The sequence below is a fragment of the Pseudophryne corroboree genome, chromosome 2, assembly GCF_028390025.1.
Source record: "Pseudophryne corroboree isolate aPseCor3 chromosome 2, aPseCor3.hap2, whole genome shotgun sequence".
Taxonomy (NCBI): Eukaryota; Metazoa; Chordata; class Amphibia; order Anura; family Myobatrachidae; genus Pseudophryne; species Pseudophryne corroboree.
Window position 1 is genome coordinate 314,039,321 of NC_086445.1, and position 15,582 is coordinate 314,054,902.

Sequence of the window (15,582 nt, forward strand, 5' to 3'; positions counted from 1 at the left end):
ATGTGCGGCATATGTGTAAGGGACATTATGTGTAAAAGGGCATTAATACAGGTTGTCATAATGTGTAAGGCGCATTATGTTTATAAGGACATTAATAATGTTTCTCTAACGTCCTAGTGGATGCTGGGAACTCCGTAAGGACCATGGGGAATAGCGGGCTCCGAAGGAGGCTGGGCACTCTAGAAAGATCTTAGACTACCTGGTGTGCACTGGCTCCTCCCACTATGACCCTCCTCCAAGCCTCAGTTAGATTTCGTGCCCGGCCGAGGTTGGATGCACACTAGGGGCTCTCCTGAGCTCTTAGAAAGTTATAGTCTTAGAATTTGTTCTTTTCAGTGAGACCTGCTGGCAACAGGCTCACTGCAGCGAGGGACTAAGGGGAGAAGAAGCGAACTCGCCTGCTTGCAGCCGGATTGGGCTTCTTAGGCTACTGGACACCATTAGCTCCAGAGGGATCGACCGCAGGCCCAGCCTTGATGTTCGGTCCCGGAGCCGCGCCGCCGTCCCCCTTACAGAGCCAGAAGCAAGAAGATGGTCCGGAAAATCGGCGGCATGAAGACTCAGTCTTCACCAAGGTAGCGCACAGCACTGCAGCTGTGCGCCATTGCTCCTCTCACACACTTCATACTCCGGTCACTGAGGGTGCAGGGCGCTGGGGGGGGGGCGCCCTGAGGCAGCAATAAAAACACCTTGGCTGGCAAAAATACCTCAATATATAGCCCCAGGGGCTATATATGAGGTAAATACCCCTGCCAGAAGTCCATAAAAAACGGGAGAATAGGCCGCGAAAAAGGGGCGGAGCCTATCTCCTCAGCACACTGGCGCCATTTTCCCTCACAGCTCCGTTGGAGGGAAGCTCCCTGGCTCTCCCCTGCAGTCTACAAGGGTTAAAAAAAGAAAGAGGGGGCACTAAATTTAGGCGCAGTATACATTATATATATAGATATAAAGCTATAGGGGACATAACTCAGTTAGTCCCTGCAGTATATAGCGCTCTGGTGTGTGCTGGCATACTCTCACTCTGTCCCCCCAAAGGGCTTTTGTGGGTCCTGTCCTCGTTTAGAGCATTCCCTGTGTGTCTGCGGTGTGTCGGTACGGCTGTGTCGACATGTTGAATGAGGAGGCTTATATGGTGACGGAACAGAGGCCGATATATGTGATGTCGCCCCCTGTGGGGCCGACACCAGAGTGGATAGAGAGGTAAAAGGTATTAACCGACAGTGTCAACTCCTTACATAAAAGGGTGGATGACGTAACAGCTGTGGGACAGCCGGCTTCGCAGCCCGCGCCTGCCCAGGCGTCTCAAAGGCCATCAGGGGCTCAAAAACGCCCGCTCTCTCAGATGGCAGACACAGATGTCGACACGGAGTCTGACTCCAGTGTCGACAAGGTGGAGACATATACACAATCCAATCCGTGACTTGATCCCGGCAATAAAAAATGTGTTATACATTTCTGACTTTAACCTCTATAAATGGGTTTTAGGTTTGGGGAGAAAAAACAGGCAGTGTTTTGTTCCCCCATCAGATGAATAAATGAAGTGTGTGAAAAGCGTGGGTTCCCCCGTTAAGAAACTGGTAATTTATAAAAAGTTACTGATGGCGTACCCTTTCCCGCCAGGAGGATAAGTTACGCTGGGAGATATCCCCTAGGGTGGATAAGGCGCTCACACGTTTGTCAAAAAAGGTGGCACTGCCGTCTTAGGATACGGCCACTTTAATAGGTACCTGTTGATAAAAAAAACAGGAGGCTATCCTGAAGTCTGTATTTACACACTCAGGTACTAGACTGAGACCTGCAGATAGTGCTGCTGCAGCGTGGTTGGTGACCCTGTCAAACAGGGATAATAGTGGGCAAACATAAAAACATATTAAAGACGTTGTCTTATATATGGGGGATGCACAGAGGGATATTTTGCCGGCTGGCATCCAAAATAAATGTAATGTCCATTCTGTCAGTAGGGTATTAGAGACCTGTCACTGGACAGGTGATGCTGACTTAAAAAGCGCATAGAGAGCCTTATAAGAGTGAGGAATTATTTGGGGATGGTCTCTGGGACCTCGTATCCACAGCAACTGCTGGGAAGAAATAATTTTACCTCAGGTTTCCTCACAGAAAAAGGTACAGTCCTTTCGGCTTCAGAAAAGCAAGCGGGTCAAATGGCGCTTCCTTTCTGTACAGAGACAAGGGTAGAGGGAAAAAGCTGCACCAGTCAGCCTGTTCCCAGAATCAAGATTCTTCCCCCGCCTCCTGTGAGTACACACCATGACGCGGGTGCTCCACAGGTGTAGCCAGGTACGGTGGGGGGCCGCCTCAAAAATTTCAGCAATTAGTGGGCTCGCTCACAGGTGGATCCCTGTTTCTTCCAAGTAGTATTTCAGGGGTACAAGCTGGAATTAGAGATGTCTCCCCCCAGCCGTTTCCTAAAATATGCCTTGCTGACAACTCCCTCAAGCAGGGAGGCTGTGCTAGAGGCAATTAATAAGCGGTATTCCCAGCAGGTAATACTCAAGGTGCCCCTACTTCAACAAGGACGGGGTTACTATTCCACACGGGTTGGGGTACCGAAACCGCATGGTTCGGTGTGACCCATTTTATATTTAAAATCCTTGAACATAAAAAAATTCAAGTTCAAGATGGAATCGCTCAAGGCGGTTATTGCAAGCCTGGACGAGGGGGATTACATGGTATCCCGGGACATCAAGGATGCTTACCTGCATGTCCCCATTTACCATCCTCGCCAGGAGTACCTCAGATTTGTGGTACAGGATTACCATTACCAAGTCCAGACACTGCCGTTTGGACTGTACATGGCACCGAGGGTGTTTTATCAAGGTAATGGCCGAAATGATGATACTCCTTCAAAAAAAGGGAGTTGTAATTATCCCGTAATTGGACAATCTCGTTATAAGGGCGAGGTCCAAGGAGCAGTTGGTAGTCGGGGTAGCACTATTTTGGAAAGTGCTACAACAGCATAGGTGGATTCTAAACAGTCCAAAGTCACAGCTGGTTCCTATGACACGTCTACTGTTCCTGGGGATGGTTCTGGACATAAACCAGAAATAGTGTTTCTCCCGGAGGAGAAAGCCAAGGAGTTGTCATCTCTAGTCAGAGACCTCCTGAAACCAAAATAGGTAGCGGTGCATCATTGCACGCGAGTCCTGGGAAAAATGGTAGCTTCTTACGAAGCAATCCCATTAGGCAGGTTCCATACAAGAACTTTTCAGAGGGACCTGTTGGACAAGTGGTCCGGATCGCATCTTCCGATGCATAGGCTGATAACCCTGTCTCCAAGGACCAGGGTATCTCTACTGTGGTGGCTGCAGAGTGCCCATCTTCAAGAGGGCCGCAGGTTCGGCATACAGGACTAGGTCCTAGTGACCATGGATTCCAGCCTTTGAGGCTGGGGGGCAGTCGCATAGGGAAGAAACTTCCAGGGACTTTGGTCAAGTCAGGTTATTTCCCTACACATAAATATTCTGGATCTGAGGGCCATTTACAATGCCCTGAGGCCAGCAAGGCCTCTGCTTCAAAACCAGCCGGTACTGATCCAATCAGACAACATCACGGCAGTCGCCCATGTAATCAACAGGGCGGCACAAAAAGCAGGATGGCGATGGCAGAAGCCACAAGGATTCTCCGATAGGCGGAAAATCATGTGTTAGCACTGTCAGCAGTGTTCATTCCCGGAGTGGACAACTGGGAAGCAGATCTTCTCAACAGACACGACCTCCACCCGGGAGAATGGGGACTTCCTCCAGAAGTCTTCCAATAGGATTGTACACCATTGGGAAAGGCCACAGGTGGACATGATGGCGTCCCGCCTTAACAAAAAGCTATAAAAGATATTGCTCCAGGTCAAGGGACCTTCAGGCGATAGCTATGGACGCTCTGGTAACACCGTGGGTGTACCAGTCGGTTTAGGTGTTCTCCCCTCTGCCTCTCATACCAAAGGTACTGAGAATAATAAGAAGGCGAGGAGTAAGAACGATACTCGTGGATGGCCAAGAAGAGCTTGGTACCCAGAACTTCAAGAATTTATATCAGAGGACCAATGGCCTCTGCCACTCAGTCAGGACCTGCGGCAGCAGGGGCCCTGTCTGTTCCAAGACTTACAGCGGCTGCGTTTGACGGCATGGCGGTTGAACGCCGGATCCTGAAGGAAAAGGGTATTCCGGAGGAAGTAATTCCTACGCTTACTAAAGCCAGGAAAGAGGTTACAGCAACTCATTATCACCGCATATGGCGAAAATATGTTGCATGGTGTGAGGCCGAAAGGGCCCCAACAGAGGAATTTCAACTAGGTCGATTTCTGCATTTCCTGCAAGCAGGAGTGACTATGGGCCTTAAATTGGGTTCCATTAAGGTACAGATCTCGGCTCTGTCGATTTTCTTTCAAAAAAGAACTAGCTTCAGTACCTGAAGTTCAGACATTTATAAAAGGAGTGCTGCATAGTCAGCCCCCGTTTGTGCCTCCTGTGGCACCTTGGGATCTCAACGTGGTGTTGAGTTTTCTTAAAATCACTTTGGTTTGAACCACTAAAAACCGTGGATCTGAAATATCTCACATGGAAGGTGGTTATGTTATTGGCCTTGGCTTCTGCCAGGCGAGTATCAGAATTGGCGGCTTTGTCTTGTAAAAGCCCTTATTTGATTTTCCATATGGATAGGGCAGAATTGAGGACTCGTCCCCAGTTTCTCCCTAAGGTGGTGTCAGCGTTTCACCTGAACCAGCCTATTGTGGTGCCTGCGGCTACTAAGGATTTGGAGGACTCCAAGTTGCTAACGTTGTCAGGGCCCTGAAAATATATGTTTCCAGGACGGCTGGAGTCAGAAAATCTGACTCGCTGTTTATCCTATATGCACCCAACAAGCTGGGTGCTCCTGCTTCTAAGCAGACTATTGCTCGTTGGATTTGTAGTACAATTCAGCTTGCACATACTGTGGCAGGCCTGCCACAGCCAAAATCTGTCAATGCCCATTCCACAAGGAAGGTGGGCTCATCTTGGGCGGCTGCCCGAGGGGTCTCGGCTTTACAACTTTGCCGAGCAGCTACTTGGTCAGGGGCAAACACGTTTGCAAAATTCTACAAATTTGATACCCTGGCTGAGGAGGACCTGGAGTTCTCTCATTCGGTGCTGCAGAGTCATCCGCACTCTCCCGCCCGTTTGGGAGCTTTGGTATAATCCCCATGGTCCTTACGGAGTTCCCAGCATCCACTAGGACGTTAGAGAAAATAAGAATTTACTCACCGGTAATTCTATTTCTCGTAGTCCGTAGTGGATGCTGGGCGCCCATCCCAAGTGCGGTTTATCTGCATTACTTGTACATAGTTATTGTTAACTAAATTGGGTTATTGTTGAGCCATCTGTTGAGAGGCTCTATTGTTTCATACTGTTAACTGTGTTTCATATCACGAGTTGTACGGTGTGATTGGTGTGGCTGGTATGAGTCTTACCCGGGATTCAAAATCCTTCCTTATTGTGTACGCTCGTCCGGGCACAGTACCTAACTGAGGCTTGGAGGAGGGTCATAGTGGGAGGAGCCAGTGCACACCAGGTAGTCTAAGATCTTTCTAGAGTGCCCAGCCTCCTTCGGAGCCCGCTATTCCCCATGGTCCTTACGGAGTTCCCAGCATCCACTACGGACTACGAGAAATAGAATTACCGGTGAGTAAATTCTTATTATCTCATATGTGTAATGGGCATTACTGTGTGGAATTATGTGTATAAATGCATTACTAATGTGTGGCATTATGTGTATAAGGTGCTCTACTATGTGGCGTTGCGTATAGAAAGGGCACTACTGTGTCATCTAATGTGAATAAAGAGCAATATGGTGTGGTGTAATGTGAATAAGGAGCAATTCAGTGTGATGTAATGTGAATAAGGGGCTCTACTGTGAGGAGTAACGTTTAAGGTAAAGTGATACTACTGTGGGATGTAATATGAATTATGGACACTATCACATGATCAAATGTGAATAAAGGTGCAGTACTGTGTGACGTAATTGGAATTGGGGTTACTATTGTGTGACCATGCCTCTTGCCAGCAAAACCACACCGCTTTTTGGGCGGTGCGCCAAATGTGCAAACTGTTCCTATTTAAAATATAGGGGGTACAAACACCAAAATAAGGACTGCTATGGGTGAGGGGTGATGGTGCTGGGAAAGAGGTGCAAGGTCAGAGGCGGAACCAGCGGTGGTGCTAGGGGGCACCAGACAAAATCTTGCCTAGGGCATCATATTGGTAAGGGCCGGCTCTGCCTATGCGGCAGAACAAGTTACAGGCTGCCTGGGAGGCCCCCGACACCATAATACAGTGCATCAATGATGGCAATTATGTAGTGACCAAGGAGAAGAGATGTAAGAGGCAGCAGGGAGGAGGCTTTCTAAGTCCCCTGGAGCTGCTGGGTAAGGGCCTGAATGAAATGTTAGATGACAATGTCTTAGGTTACACTGTGAAGAGAGAGGGTGTGTCAGAGTCTCAGCTTGCAGTGGTGAAACCCCCATCCCCTGAACTAGAATCCCATAAGAAAAATAACCACTTGTTTAAAAATATGGTGTGTGATTGTACTTCCTCTCTGGATATAGATTCCACAGAACTAGAGATGTACAGTGTTTACTTTCAGGTGCTGTATATGGAGGTAGGAAGCGTGTCCCAGTCTGGTGGAAAAAGACACTGACTCAGCCAGCTCCAAGTATACATTACCTTAAGGAGAGTCCTGTCCTGTACTCTACATACTGTAGTCCTTATAGTATGTACTGTATTGAATGTTTCTGACGTGACTTCTTTCACAACAAGAGAGCCTAACTTACATGATGTTACGGTTCTGGATTTGTTTTTCTTTCATTTCCTTGTTTGTTATTTTCATTGACCACATTTGTAATATTCTTTTTTGTACCAAAATCTTGGAAACATTTTTTTCGGATTAAAATATGCTGTACAGTAATTTAGCGTATTCTCCTTGTTTCTTGTGGAATTTACGAGGCTGTGAGGTCAAAGCTACATACCTATGTGTAAGTAAGTGTGAAATATTAATATTTGTGCTGGAAACATAAAGACTCTGGCTAAAGTCTTTCGCGGTGGCAGAGGAGATTTTGTATTTACCTTAAGTCACCAAAGTGCACACCCGTCATGACCCAACTGTATTAGATTGCAATATCTGAGGGCGGGCTGGTATCACAACAACTACATGTCTTGTACTATAAGTCCTTGGTTTCTTGTTTATTTCATTTGCTTATGTACTTTGTTAGGCACTACATAACCCTTGTGGCACCATAGAAATAAACAATAATAATAATAATAATAAGTCCAAATATTAATGTATTAGGGACCACTGCTTTAATTCCAGATACTTTATATTGCTGTTTACGGGACTCCCAGTGTGCTTACAATTGTTCCACATTTGGCTGATACTGTGAAACTGAGTCATTTATGTGTTTACCTATTTTACTCCAAACTACCATTTATCAAGATATCTAGAGTTTACTGTGGCCCCTAATACAGGATATATCTGGTGATCAATCGCCTCACACAATGGGTGGTAAGTGGATGACTCTTTCCTTTACAGTATATTTCCAATTAGAGGATTGTTTTGTTCCATGGCCTGTATTTCACCACTTTACAGCAATTATCTTATTAAGTAGAAATGGCTTCTGGTGCTACCGTGGAGTTTTTGTTTGCTCTCAGCATACCGTACCTGTATTTATTGCTTCTGAACTATATCCAACTGTTATTAATATACAGTTTTCTCCTGTGGTATATTCAGCAGGTGTTTGTTAGAGGTATGTTTTACTATGATGTGTTACTAATCACTATTTTATGTGCTTAGACTAGAAAACATTTTTATTATAATTAGTTGTTAGTTTTTCTACTGTCATCTCAGCAGCAGCAAATTGTGAGGTCTGAGCTCATCAAATTTCTTTGGTTTTATATTCCATATAAATAGAATAAATAGTTCCCAAACCAACCCCTCCATACACTCTTTTTGTTTCAAAACAGACAAGTACAGTAAGATTAAGCTGCAAACCTATTTGTTCTGTGAAAATCTATCAGCATAATTGCAATGTATTAACAGCTGTCATGCCAAGCCCAAAGTAGCTCATAAAGATGAAACACATACAAGGGCATAGCTACAGTAGGTGCAGTTGCTATGGGGCATGTCCCTCCCTGCGCACCTACTGTAGCTATACTGCCTGCAGCTTCTTCTTTGTCTCTCAGGGGCTAATTCACACCTGATCGCTGCAGTGCGTTTTCGCACAGCGGGCGATCAGGTCTGAACTACGCATGCATATGCACCGCAATGCACAGGCGCAATGGTCCGCAATGACGGGGATCACGAGAAGCGACTGGATGGTGCGAAAAATCCGATCGCACTGGCGATCGCAAGAAGATTTACAGGGCATTTGTGGGTGGCAACTGACCGTTTTCAGGGAGTATCCGGAAAAAAGCAGGAGGGACCTGGCGTTTTGTGGGAGGATTTGTGACGTCAGCTCCGGCCCCCGATCATCGCAGCGGCTGAGTAAGTCCTGGGCTGAGCAGGAACTGCACAAACTGATGTTTGTGCAGTTCTGCTACACATGCGATCGCACATCTGCACAGCAAATTCCCCCTCCCCTGTAGGCTGCGACTACCTGAACACAGGGATGTAAAAAACGCACCCTAGCGATCAGGTCTGAATTAGGCCACACCTCCTGTCAGACAGAGCTGACATGACAGGAATGAATCCAGTTAGGATTAGGGTGACCATATAAATATGGTATATATTCATTGATATTACTTACTACACACCATTCACCATGCACGCAATCATTTATGTTACATAAGCAGCAAAAGTTAGATCATTTACAGTAAAAATGGACGGTGCATATTATCACCAACACTAACTACAGTACTAAACTGACATCAACTGACTGCCGAAAACTGACATTTTCTGAGATTTTACCATATTTTTAAGATTGATATATCCCGCCCATAAACCAATATAAATTTTGAGCCGTTCACCATGAACATTTACTCATTTGCGCATTGTTACAGCAAAATGTATTATTATTATTATCTGTTCACGTAAAAAGAAAAGCGCTGACATATTATGCAATGTTGTACAGTGAGGGATCATGACATGAGGCTTGACATGAAACAAATGACATATATTTGTATAAAACACAAAATAAAAAATTAGCTTACACAAAAGGCCCATACACACTAGAAGATTTTTTTCCATCGATTTGAGCGATGACGACGGTTGTGAATGATCTATTGTTCAAATCGTCTAGTGTGTACACAGCAAACAATGGTGGTCATTCCGAGTTGTTGGCTCGCTGCTGTTTTTTCGCAGCACAGGCTAAAATCGGCATTTCTGCGCATGCGCATGGGCCGCAGTGCGCACGCGCAAAGTAATTTCACAACAAACGAAGCAATTTTACACAGGTCAGAGCGACGCTTTTCAGTCGCTCTGCTGATCGGTGAGTGATTGACAGGAAAGGGGCGTTTCTGGGAGGTAACTGAGCGTTTTCCGGGAGTGTGCTAAAAAACGCAGGCGTGTCAGGCTAAAACGCAGGAGTGGCTGGAGAAATGGGGGAGTGGCTAGCCGAATGCAGGGCGTGTTTGTGACGTCAAACCAGGAACTAAACGGACTGAGGTGATCGCAATCTAGGAGTAGGTCTGGAGCTACTCAGAAACTGCAGGGAAATATTTAATAGCAGAACTGCTAATCTTTCGTTCGCAATTCTGCTAAGATACACTCCCAGAGGGCGGCGGCCTAGCGTGTGCAATGCTGCTAAAAGCAGCTAGCGAGCGATCAACTCGGAATGAGGGCCAATGACCAATGTGCGCACCCACAGTCGTTTGAAGCAGGTCGTCAGTCTTCCATGCATGCAGCTCAATCCCTTCAATTCGAAGCAGAACAGATCGTTTGTCGTTCAGATCGTTTGTAAACTCGCTCAGTGTGTACACTCAATCTAGTTTGTCACGGAGTTCAAGGGAAATCGCTCATCTTCCAAATTTTCATCTTTCACATGTTTCAAGTCTTTGGGCCAAATGCAATAGAGTGAGAGTTTCAGAAAGTGAGAGATTTGGTACACACGCCCGCCCAGTTCAGCTGTCAATCACCGCCGGCCGCCGCAGCATGTGTACGGGCGGTCGGCCGACCGCCCCGAACACACACAGCGACGCGCCAATATATCGGTAGATATATTAGCCGTCGGCTGTGCTGCGCGGCCGACGCGATACGTCTGTGAACGACGGAGTTCACAGACGTATCGTCCGTACACACTGGCCGACGGTCCCGCGATATATCGGCCATTCAGGAGAACGGCCTATATATCGACCAGTGTGTACGGGCCTTAAAACACCAGATGGAAAAGCTGCAGCAGATCTGTAAGACTCAAGGTGGGTACACACTAATAGATATATCTGCAGATCAATTGATCTGCAGATATATCTATGGACGGATCGAGCAGTGTGTTCAGCATACACACTGCTCGATCCGTCGGGGACTGACGTCATGAACTGGGCGGGCGTGTGTTCAGCTGTCAATCACCGCCGGCCGCCGCAGCATGTGTACGACCGTCGGCTGTGCTGCGTGGCCGACGCGAACGACGGAGTTCACAGACGTATCGGCCGTACACACTGGCCGACGGTCCCGCGATATATCGGCCGTTCAAGAGAACGGCCGATATATTGACCAGTGTGAACGGGCCTTCAGAATCCACCCCAACGATAGTAGAATAACTATTGGTTTTGCTGGTGGGGACTGGGTATTATAAGGCAGTAGCATTATCACCCTCCAATAACAGAGCAGTTATTGGCAACTGGCATTTCCGTGCAGCTACCTGCGTAATAGCATGGTTGGAATGAAGGCGGAGACATTAAACATAACTGCACACATTATTGATACACCAGTAGTTACTACACTAATTTTTTACTAAATTTTATGACAAAATCTGAGACTACAAACTTTCGGGAATGTTTGGTACAGATGGGGCCACTACATTGCAGGCGGGGACGAGCGGAGTGCCTAGGCGCGTACACAGACGCTCCCATTCAAAGTGAATTGGGGCGTGTGGGTGTGTACCATGCACGTGAGTCCCATTCGTTCCCGGCGGAGCGCCCTAATCGCAGACGGAGCCACAAATAGCGTGGCTCCATCTGTACTTGAAAATCTTGAGTAACAATCACCCACACAGTAATACTTATTTTGTTCTACCTGTGAATTGCTCAAAATGGGCATAATTTAAGATGTTTTGTCTTCCTCCCCAAACGTACTCCTTTCATTAACTTACAAAGCCCTCACCCATTCCTCTCCTATTTACATCTCTGTTCTCATCTCCCATCACACTCCCATCTGCCCACTTCACTACACAAATGATTACCTGCACTACACTTTTAAGACAGATGCATGGATGTGCTTGTTTTGGCACAACTTGTGACAATAAAGACGACAGAAAATACATCAGTACATATTGAACATTTCCCAGATGTTTCAAGTAATACGCATGCTTCAAGTTGCATTTGTGGTCCACAAAAATGTGGTAAATTGTCAGTATGTACTAGCATCCTATTGGCGATAGATATCTACAGAGGTGTAGCATGGAGCCATCAGACCCAGAGCAGGCTTGTCATGGTGACAACCCCCCACACACAATATAATCCACACAGTTCCCCCCAATATGCCACACTCCCGATATGCCACAGTCCCCACCCCTAATATCCACTTGCCCCCTCTGTATGCCACATAGTGCCTCCTCTCCGCCCAATATGTCTCACAGTGTCCTCCTGTATGCTCACCTCCCATTTTCCAGCTCCTCTTGAGTGCTTCCGGACCTCCAGCTCTGTGCTCTGCATGTACATACAGTGCAGAGCATCTCCTGAGCCTCTACTTTAGCATCACAGTCGTGATGTGTCATGTGGTGCTGAGGAGGGGTCTTGAGAGCCGCTCTGCACTGTATGCCTCTTTTTCATTGAGCCCTTCATATGTCCACAACATTCAAGTTGCAGTGACCACAGCTGTAACTGAGCCTACCACAGTCACAAACAAGAGCCAATGGGCCAAATTCAAGGTTGACTGCAAATGCAAAATCTTCCTCTAACGGGCAAAACCATGTGCACTGCAGGGGGGAGGGGGGGGGGGGGTCAGACATAACATGTGCACAGAGAGTTAGATATGGGTGGGTCATATTGTCTCTGTGCGGGGTAAATACCGTCTGCTTTATTGTTAAAGTGTAATTTAAATTTCAGTTTGCACACATCCCACCCAAATCTAACTCTCTCTGCACATGTTACATCTGCCCCACCTGCAGTGCACATGATTTTGCCCACTAGAGGAAGATTTTGCTCTTGCAATCAACTTTGAAGTAGGCCCAATGTGTAGAAGCCCTCAGTTTGATAATTAAAGAAATGTTGCACTGTAAATTATTGTTTTGACAGTTGTAAATAATAATAATAATATTCAATGAAAAAGGGAAAAGTCTGAGGATATGATTGAAACAAGATGCTGGATCATGTAAAATAAACTAGGAAAATCTGCTTACCACTTGTTCAGATTCCAATAACTCTGTTTTGACTCTGGCTGCCGGCATCCCGTCCAGCATTAACATTCTGCTTTCAAAGGTTCTGTTCTACAAGAGAAAAATACAGTCCACGTCACAAATGTAGCAACCTGAAGGCAGTTAAAATAGCTATGTACAAAAAAGGCTCGTTCTTAAAAATTCTGTAAGCAAATTTTTCACTATATAGTGTGTGTGTGTGTGTGTGTGTGTGTGTGTGTGTGTGTGTGTGTGTGTGTGTGTACCATACCAATTCCCTTGAAATAAAGGAGAGGCGGCACTCATCCGGTCTTGAATAAAGCTAGAGAGACGCTGTATTTAATCACAACGCTTCAAAGCTCACATGCTTTGTCATTAGGTGCAACAGGAACCCTGAGTGCCACTTCTACATGTCTGCATATATATATATATATATATATATATATATATATATATAACTTCACCCCCAGGACCAGCATTACTGAGCCTATTCTTACAGAAAAATAGAACTCACATACATTTACCTACACACATCACATACTGTATACATTTACATTCACACATTAGGATCTATTTTACATACTGTATACAGTATTCGCCTGGTAGCATTGCATAGAGACCGAACGTTCTCATTACTGTATTATGATTGTCAGAACATCAACAGTGGGAAAGTATTTTTGTATCTAGTTGTACTTGTCTACACAGCCATTGCTTTACTCTGTCCCAAGCTGACCAGGACCAAAAAAAGTCTTATCTAATTATGTTTAACATGTCTGGCGCAATTAACTGAATGCAATTGTACGCAGTGTTTTCATAGTACTGTATGTCATGTGTGTATGTATGCTATGTTACGTATGGGTTCTAGGTCGACAGGGACTCTAGGTCGACATGTACAAGGCAGACATGACATAAGGTCGACATGAGTTGTTTCACTTTTTTTGGTGCTGTCGCTCACCATGCTTCAGTCAAGGTTACCGTTCCCAATTGTAGTCCACGTGGATCGTAAAGTATGAAAAAGTTAAAAAAATGAAAAGAAAAAAAGTGAAAAACTCATGTCGACCTTTTGTCATGTCGACCTGGAGTCCCTGTCAACCTAGAAACCATGTCGACCTACTTACTGTGGACCAATAGTGGTCGACCTAGACACTATCAACCTAAGTCTTGCCGACCTAGAGACCTGATACCAAATTTAATACCTTGGCGGTGTGACATATTATCATAGGTTGGTTGCACATTATTATAGTGTGGTATGCTGTTATTATTCTTATTATTCTTATTCTTATTCTTATTCTTATTATTATTATTATTATTATGGACAAATCAAAATGAACTGAAAACCTTAAATTTACTTTAAACTATAGATGGGTATCTTAAAAAACAACCTAGCCTAAGCATTTCCTTTTAATAGACACACATAGGTTAATAGAATTTTATGTAAACAATGTTTATTAACTAAGAAATAATGAATATGAGAAACACTATTCAAAATATTATTTAAAAACTGTTTTTGTGCAATTCACTTTATGGTTGAGTTATGGACACCCTTTTACAGCCTTGGATGAGTTAGTGCATACAGCTGAGGTGGATGTGATGTACACTGCCAAAAGTCTGTGGAAACTTCTATCAGGGGTCAATACTTCACCTGCAATGGGAGGCAGCTTTTTTTCATTATGCATATTACATTATTGAATTACTGTACTGTGTTTTCCTGAACCAAGATTTCTGACTAGAAAGTTTTACACTACTGTTGCTAAAATGTTCAACTATACTTTTAAATAACATTGTACACATCACTAACCATTTTAATGACTATACAGATTAAAATACAGAAAATGGACATAGCATAATAGACAGAATAGGACATCACAGGGTGTATTAAACATATATGCCTGCATGTTTATTTACTATAAAGGCCTCATTCAGGCAAGTGTTTGATTAGAGATTCTGCACGCTGCGTTCCAGGCTGGCCTCTTCTCTATACTCGTGTCCTGTTTTTTTTGTGTGTAATGTGGCAGGAATGAATTATAACAAACCGCTTGCCTGAATGAACCCTGAGAACAGTGGCATGTCTATAATGGGTGCAGTGTGTGCGTTGCACACAGGGTCCAGGGGGGCCCACTCCACACACCCTGCACCCATTTTTTTAATACTCATCTCTGCAGAGTTCCCTGCTGGCAGCAACATCTCTCCACAAATCTCAGAGAAAATGGCTGCTGCCCAAGTCTTTGTGCAATAGAGTCTGCGCGACTCTAGTGCTCAGCGTCTATTGTGCTGCAGGGCGCCGGCTACAGGGGAGGCTGTACATGGGCCTCCTCCTCTGTGAATACGTGGAAATGGCTTTGCACTATTGCTATGGAGCATACACACTGAGCGATGTATACTTCTTTTCCAAGCAATCTAGACGGATTGCTTAGAAATTAAGCAAAAATCGCTCAGTGTGTACCCCCCTTTATTGTTCCCTCTGCTAGAAACACTTACTGCAACTACAGGCTACATAGCACAGTGGCTTTTCCACATTCACTTGGGCTGTGGGACATGAATAAGCAAAAATTTATAAGAGGTAATCCAGGATTTACAATTAGGGTAGCCAATCCTGGGCCATTTTTTCAATCCCGGGATCCCCGGGATTGGCTTTTTCCTATGTGTCTGCCCCCCTCGCCTTGCCCCGCACCGCCCCTCCTACCCAGCTCACATAAATCACCATAACACGTGGGCGGGAAGGTGGATCACTCCCTTCGGGCTCGACGTCGGACGGCTGACCGTGCAGCGTGACCTGTGACTGCACGTCACACTGCGCAGGGGGAGCCGGGAGGAGGGAACCGGGCAGCGTCTGGGCGTCCTGAGCTAGCTCAGATGCTGCCCGGCTTTAAAAACACAAAGGGCCGCATGATCCCTCATTCCCCGGGATTGGAGCTTCCAATCCTGGGATTGAATCCCGGACGATTTTTGTCTTAAATCCCTGGATCCCACCGATCCCAATCCTGGGATTGGCCACCCTACTTATAATACATACTGCAAGCAAAAGTAATTAATAAATCCACTTAACTGACGATTTT

The 15,582-nt window shown here is 45.6% G+C and overlaps 1 protein-coding gene across 3 annotated transcripts in view; it reads right to left on the minus strand.

The window, feature by feature from the left end:
• Nucleotides 1-15,582, minus strand: part of KLF12 (KLF transcription factor 12) — a 367,131-nt gene that overhangs the window by 145,740 nt on the left and 205,809 nt on the right. For all 3 annotated transcript variants that reach the window (XM_063952935.1, XM_063952934.1, XM_063952936.1), the window contains exon 2: nucleotides 12,533-12,619. In XM_063952935.1, the coding sequence (XP_063809005.1) occupies nucleotides 12,533-12,619 (87 nt within the window). The remainder of the gene's footprint in view (nucleotides 1-12,532; nucleotides 12,620-15,582) is intronic.